Source organism: Miscanthus floridulus, chromosome 16 (assembly GCF_019320115.1).
Source record: "Miscanthus floridulus cultivar M001 chromosome 16, ASM1932011v1, whole genome shotgun sequence".
Taxonomy (NCBI): Eukaryota; Viridiplantae; Streptophyta; class Magnoliopsida; order Poales; family Poaceae; genus Miscanthus; species Miscanthus floridulus.
In genome coordinates, this window is record NC_089595.1 from 93,778,266 (window position 1) to 93,785,421 (window position 7,156).

Below are 7,156 nucleotides of genomic sequence, written 5' to 3' on the forward strand. Positions count from 1 at the left end.
AGGACGTACATGCCGGACGACGGCTCCTCGCCACACCGCGTCCGTGCATACGCTAGGGAGTGGCCGGGAGCTCATGCCTTATGAATGAAGGGAAAATTGGTTCTATACTGTCGAAAGATTACGACATCAGAAAAATACCATTAAAAGTTTGTTGTTATGTAAAATACCATTGAAAGTAATAATCCGTTTTGAAATCTAGCATTCTGTTAACTGGTTGTCAACGGCATCCACCTCATGCTCACTGCACTTCACTGAGAGAGGATGGTCCCACTCGTCATCCTCTTCCCACCCTCTCACCAATCTCCTTGACATGCTGGAGTCATTTGTACGTCAATCTGTGGCGGAGACGGGAGACCCACCAGGAGCAGCTCTACCCCCTCTCTTCCGTGTGAACGCGGTGACAGACAGGAGGAAAAGGAGCCGAGGGCGGCGATAGAGATAGAGGAAGTCGACGAGGAGCTCAGTCCGAGCTACTAGCTACGACGATGACCGGCAGCTGGTCGACGAGGCCCTGCGGGAGCTGTTGCACGCGGTGCAGTACCGCTCCACCGCCGAGCGCCTGCGCCGGAGCGTCAAGCCACCGCTACCGCTCTTCCAGGGCCTCGGCCCGCAACACCAGCGCCTCGGTATGGGAGCTCGGCGAGCTCGCGCTATGGCGTGGGTCAGGGAGGCGCTCGACCTGGCCCACCACGCCAACGTGTCACCGCGCTGCGCAGTTGTCGCGCTGGATGGAGCCGGCCGACTGCGGCATCGATATCACGCGCTGGCTAGAGCACCACGCTCCCGCGCCCATCATCGGCGCCGTGCGCAGCGCTCCGTGACGAGGCCGACGCGAGGCATCGGCTGCGTCGAGGAGATGGAGGCGCCGCTCGCCAAGGCCGTCGGATGTCCACCAGCCCGTGCACGAGCTCCTCGAGATGTGCCGCGGTGACTTGGACCTGCCTGTCGAACGACATGTACACCACTGACCCGAACCGCCGCTCGTCGAGCCACGCGAGGCACCCTTTGGGGTCCTCGTCCTTGTCGCCGCCGCCTTTCGGCGACTCGCCGGTGGTGAGGAACAACGGGCCAACTAGCCAGGCGCGGAGAGGTAGAATGACTCGAGGTCGCGAACAAGAAACGTGTCACCGGGACCTCGTCCACGGTGAGCGTGATGCTCTCCGGGAACCCTGGGACGCGGAAAGGGGCGCCATCCTGGATGCTCTCGGCCAGGGGCGGCCTGCAGGTCGCGAGGGAGAAGCAGAGCACCGGGGAGAAGGCGGACAGCAGCGCGAGCAACGACGCGAGGAGGGAGGCCAGGTTCCCCACGAAGGGATCCCGTAGTAGCGTCGTGGCATGTAGGAACGCCGGGAAGAGCGAGTGGCTCCGGCTTGCTGGGGAACGGGAGCGCCATGAGGCCAACGTATGCCGGGAGGTGGCGCAGTGCAAATACGAGGTTGCCTGGGGTTGTGACCACCGTGACGCGGAGTTCACGGAGCTATCTCAAAATGTGACGGAATGGTATTTTTCAAAATTGTTTCATTCTTTTAGTGCTATTTCACGTATGGTATTTTTCGGATACCGCAATCTTTCGGTGCGGTATTTTTCGGATACCGCAATCTTTCGGTGCTATAGGACTACGGTGCGGTATTTTTCGGATACCGCAATCTTTCGGTGCTGTATTTTTTGGATACCGCAATCTTTCGGTGCAGGACTAATTTTCCCATGAATGAATTCATACGATTCATTAAACGTACTACGTGCAGATGCATGCAAGAACCAGAGCTTTTAGGAATCGTGATCTGGGATCCAAAGACGGAGGAAAGCCAGATTAGCCAAGAGCGGAGAGGAACTGAAACTGAAACGACTGTTCTAAGCCAGATTATGTTCTAAGGTCGGAGGAAAATAACTCCAGAGACACTACTAATCACTAGTAACTGAATTCACGAATCACTAGTACTAGTAATAGCTAGCTTCCACCTAATCAAGTTCCATGGCAAGCTGAGTACAGTGGAGTACAGAGTACAGCTAGTCCTAGAGAGTTGGAGTAATAATTAGAGAGAAGAAAACCAGGACCAGTTGGATCGTGGATCTGGATCAGGCGGCGGGGACGACGCAGCAGCAGGCGGGGCAGCGGACGAGCCCGTTCTCGTTGCACTCGGCGCAGGCGCGGAACCCGCCGCCGCCCTTGAGGCTGTACCGCTTGTGGCTGCCGTCGCAGGCGCCGCAGAGCACGTAGCGCTCGCCGCCGCAGCGGGCGCAGTTGCCGGGGAACGCGGGGGCGGGGGCGGGGGCCACGATGCGGCGGAGCTCGCCGGACTCGTGGAGGCGCTGGACCTCCTCGGAGCCGCCGAGGTGGCGGCCGCCGACGAAGACCTGGGGCAGCGCCACGCGGCGGCGCTGCTGCTGCTGCTGCGCGTGCGGGGGGAGGAGCGCGGCGAGCTCCGGCAGGTAGCCGGGGTCCATGGAGAGGTCGCGCTCGTCGACGGCGGCGCGGAGCCCGCGCAGGATGGCGCGCACCGCGCGGCAGTCCTCGTAGGTGCCGCGGACCACGCGGAGGGAGGTGAAGTACAGCACCACCCGCCCGCCCCAGGCGCCCGGTACTAGCTCCTTGCCGTTGCCGGCGGGCGCGGCGGCCGGGGACGGGGAGTGCTGGAGCGTGCGGAGGACCCGGAGCGCGGAGGCGGCGACGCGGATGCGGTGGAAGACGCGCGGCGACGGGGAGGCGGAGGGCAAGGCGGCACCGGCGGCGGCGGAGTCCGGCGCGAGCAGGGACCGGAGGTCCTTGAGAGACGGATTGGGGATGGAGAGGCGCGGGGACGCGCCGGCGGCGGGGACGAGGGCCGTGGAGGTGGAGGCGGCAGCGGAGTCAGAGCTGCGCGTCTTCTTGACCCAGGACGGCCACATGGGGACTGGGGATTGATGCGGTGCGGCTGCGCGGACTCAGGCGGGAAGCGCGTCGGGGACGGGAACGAAGAGACCCACTGTGTGCGCTGCTTTGTGTTGCTCGCCTCGGCTTGTGTCGTGTCGTGCGGTGGGGCGTGGGTTTTATGAGATGAGAATGAGATGGGAATGGGATGAGCTTCCGTCCAGCCAACTGAGCCAAGCCCACTGAAACGAGAAAATGGTGATTCTGCCATTATAAAAACTAGGCTTCGCAATTTTGCCATCTCGCAAATGGGATTCGTCCGTTTGCCATTTTCAAACAATACACACCTGCAAATATGCCCTGTGGAGGATTTGTTGCCAAATTAAATTTTTTTTTTTACCATGGCAAACTTGCCTACCCGTTTTGCCCCTCCCTGATGCATCACGGAGGCCTTCTCTTCATGAGTCTCTTCTCTTCATTCACGGGAGACTCACGGTCGTTCCGCACGGGATATAGACGACGCCGCCAGGTCAAGCAAGGGAGAGAGGGAACGGATCCCCGCCGCCGCCAGCACCGCCGCCTCCGACGCCGCCGCCGACGGTCCACTGCAGGGCACCTCCTGGGTTTCCCCGAAGCCAGCCAGGCGTCCCGGCTCTGCCGGCCGACGTCGGTGCTGCTCCAAGTGGTGGATGGAGAACTGGCCAGATCTCTTCCAAGGGTACGTATTCTTGCTTTGCTGGTAATCTAACTGTGTCCAAGCGTGTAGATGAGACTCGACAAGTGTAGATGGAGATCTCAGTGTAGATGTGGTGGTAATCTAACTGTGCCACCTTTTTATTTCTTTACTAGGCTCGATGGGGAGCCTGACCTTAGCTTAGCACTAGTAGAACCTCCTGCACAGCAAATGCAGGCACCTCTTGTTGATTGGGATAGCCTACGCATCGAGGACAATCGAGATGAAGAGGGAAGAATTGAGATTGTTGATGATGAGGTGATGTATGAGCTGTTGGGGTTTAGGGCTGACGATGAGGAGGTTGATAAGGCAAGAAAGGCAGCCAGTAAAGCTAGCAGTCAACAGAACGCCGATACTTGTCAGAGGACTGAAGAAATTGATACAACTGGGGCAGTCATTGAAGTTGATGACTATTTACCAGGGGAGAGGACTGTGGTGCACGATCCAAATCGGCCCAATATGGATCTTGGCACAGTTTATTCTAACATGAAGGAGTTTAGATTGGCGGTGAGACAATTTGCTATAAATAAAGAGTTTGAACTACACGTTGTCAAAACAGATCCTGAAAGATATATTGGAGGTTGCAAGGGGGGAGAAGATTGTCCTTGGCATCTTGTTGGGCGTAGACAGCCTGATGGGTGCACCGTTATGGTACTAACTTTCATTTTGCGTTCCATTAATTTTTTCCCTTCAATAATTTTAAGGCTGCCAATGTTTTTTGCCCTTCTATATTAGTTGCCTTGACTAATTTTTTTGTTGTTGCAGGTGACAGTGGTTGTTGATAAGCATACATGTGAATCAAGTGCTAGGAGGAAGACTACCACACCAACCAGTGCTTGGGTTGCTTCAAAGGCAATACATCTCCTTAGGAAGAAAACAGCTATGGGCCCTAAGGAACTGCAAAAAACTTTACAGGATGACCACAAGTGTATAATTCATTATGATACTATTTGTAGAGGTAGGCAAATTGCTTTGAGAGAATTGTATGGCAAATGGGAAGAGAGCTTTCAGCTGCTATTCAATTGGAGGGCAGAGGTCCTGAAGAGGTGTCCAGGTAGTGTTATTGAGATTGGCATCAAGGAGATAGATGGCAATTTCTATTTCCATAGATTTTGTTGTGCATTGAAACCTTGCATTGAAGGTTTTTTAGAAGGATGCAGGCCATACCTTAGCATAGACTCTACTGCACTTAATGGTAGATGGAATGGTCATTTAGCTGCAGCTTGTGGTATAGATGGTCACAACTGGATGTACCCAGTTGCTTTTGGGTTCATTGATGGTGAGACAATAGATAACTGGACTTGGTTTATGACTCAGTTGCACAAGGCCATAGGAGATCTTCCTGTTTTAGCTATTTCGTCATATGCGTGCAAAGGTCTAGAAAATGCAGTTAAGAATGTGTTTCCGTAGGCTGAACATAGGGAGTGCTTTAGACATCTAATGAACAATTTCATTAAAAGGTTTGGTGGTGACGTGTTCTCTAAGATGTATCCTGCAGCTAGAGCTTATAGAGAATCAGTTTTCAATTATTTTTACAAGTCAATCATTGAAGCTAGTCCTCAAGTGTTGGTTTGGATGGAGGCTCATCATTACAAGCTTTGGATGAGATCTGGCTTCAATCCTGAGATTAAATGTGATTATATCACTAATAACCTTGCTGAAGTGTTCAACAATTGGATCAGGGACTGGAAAGACCTTCCTGTTGTTGAGCTTGCAGACAAACTCAGAGAGATGATTATGGTGCTATGGGCGAAAAGGAGAAAAATTTCAGAAAGGCTTACTGGAAAGATCCTCCCAGCAGTGATACAACAGTTGAAAGCCAGAACTAGAGGACTTGGGCACTTGACTGTTATAGATAGTGGAAGTGCTGCAGCTGAAATTTGGGACACCACAAACACTCGCAGTAGACATGTTGTTAAGTCTTCTCTACATGAGTGCACCTGTCTTGAGTGGCAGCATACTGGTAAGCCTTGCCAGCATGCTTTGGCTTTGATTACAAGTGTACAGTCTAGTAATGTACATATGGAGGACTTTGTGCATGAGTATTACTCTGTTGAGAGGTTCAGGGCAGCTTATAAGAGACTTATAGAGCCATTGCCTGATAGAACACAGTGGCCAGATGTTGATTTGCCTTTTGGGGTTAGGGCACCACTTGACAAGAGGACTGCTGGACGGTACAGAAAACTCAGGATCAAAAGCTTCCTTGAAGGTGGTGGTAGCAAAGGAAAGAAGGCAGCCAAGGAAGCAGCAAATGAGGCAGATAAACAAGCTGCAAATGAGGCAGAAAAGGGCAAGAAAAAAATGATTAGAGGCAAAAGAAAGTGCAAGGGATGTGGAGAATTAGGCCATGGTGAAACAAGCTACAAATGCCATCTTAATGGGACTAAGAAAAGGTAAGACCCAACTATATGTACTTGCTGCCATGACTTGTTTTGCTAACTAAATTAAATATTTTTTTGTTCAAACTTGCAGGAAAAGAAAGCCAAGAAAAAATACAACAAAGTATGGTGAGAATGCAAAAATCCCAACAAAGAGAGCAAAGAAGGGAGGGAAATCTCAGGATACTGCTACTGAACCAGCAGCCCCAAATGCTTTCCATGACCAAGAAATCGCACCACCAGCCCCAGATGATTTGCATGCTTTAGAAATTGAAGTACCGGCCCCAGATGCTTCTCTCCATGACCAAGAAATGCCTACACCAGCCCCAAATACACTCACCAGCCCCACAAGGCTCACAAGGGACCAGATCATACAGAACAGCCCCAATAGGGTTACAAGAGGGTATGCTACACATTAATTCTCATTCTTTTATACTTGTATACTGCTTTCATACAAGGGACTCATAGTGCTACTTTTATTGCAGCCAACTGCAAAACCTGCTAGCTGAAGGTGTCTCACCAGACAAGACAGTGCAAAAGAGGGGCCCACCAAAAAAACTCAAGCCAAGAAAACTGAAAACCAATTGAAGGTTTCGGTCTGGAATGTTATGTCCATCATGAAATTGTAACTTAAATTGTATCTGGACATGTATCTCCATCATGAGAATGGAGATCTCTATGAAAACATATCTCTGGACATGTATCTATGTATCTGGACCTTATTTAATTTATTTGGACCTATGTTATTGTAACTTAAATGCTACCTATCTTGAATTTAACTGGACATGTACTTTGCTGGAATGTTATTGTGATCATGAAATTGTGTCAAAATTCTGTCCAAATTCTATTGAAAGCCGGCCGGGATGGGTTATTTTCCTAGAACAAGCTTTGCGCGGCAAAACTATGAAATGATGATCACCAAAACTGTGATGTCGTTAACGTTCAGAAATGAGGACAACAGAAATTCACTCTGGCTCTGCAGGTATTTTGGCTTGAATTGGACGGTCAACACGCTTCCGAATGTACCTGAGTTTACTGGTTCTGCTGATTACAAATAAGAATGCTGCGGTCATGAGGAATCCTCGTAAATCCTGCAATTAGGCTTCATTTCGACCAAGGCTTTAGTTTCACCATGACCTTCGTATGCTACTGCAGCTTGCATTTCTTCTTTTCGTTTCTTTTCCATGTCTTCTTTAA

The 7,156-nt window shown here is 51.5% G+C and overlaps 1 protein-coding gene and 1 pseudogene across 1 annotated transcript; one reads left to right on the forward strand and one right to left on the reverse strand.

Annotated features, from left to right (window-relative positions):
* Positions 1 to 1,933: 1,933 nt before the first annotated feature.
* LOC136513578 (uncharacterized protein At5g39865-like) lies at positions 1,934 to 3,022 on the reverse strand. Its single transcript, XM_066507550.1, has one exon. It carries the CDS (start codon positions 2,884 to 2,886, stop codon positions 2,077 to 2,079), a length of 810 nt encoding a protein of 269 aa, XP_066363647.1. The 5' UTR covers positions 2,887 to 3,022; the 3' UTR covers positions 1,934 to 2,076.
* On the forward strand, positions 2,902 to 6,547 carry LOC136511038 (uncharacterized; annotated as a pseudogene).
* Positions 6,548 to 7,156: the final 609 nt, after the last annotated feature.

Bases quoted from the DNA above. Each gene is read 5' to 3' on its own strand.
- LOC136513578 (XM_066507550.1), bottom strand. From the start codon at position 2,886: ATGTGGCCGTCCTGGGTCAAGAAGACGCGCAGCTCTGACTCCGCTGCC.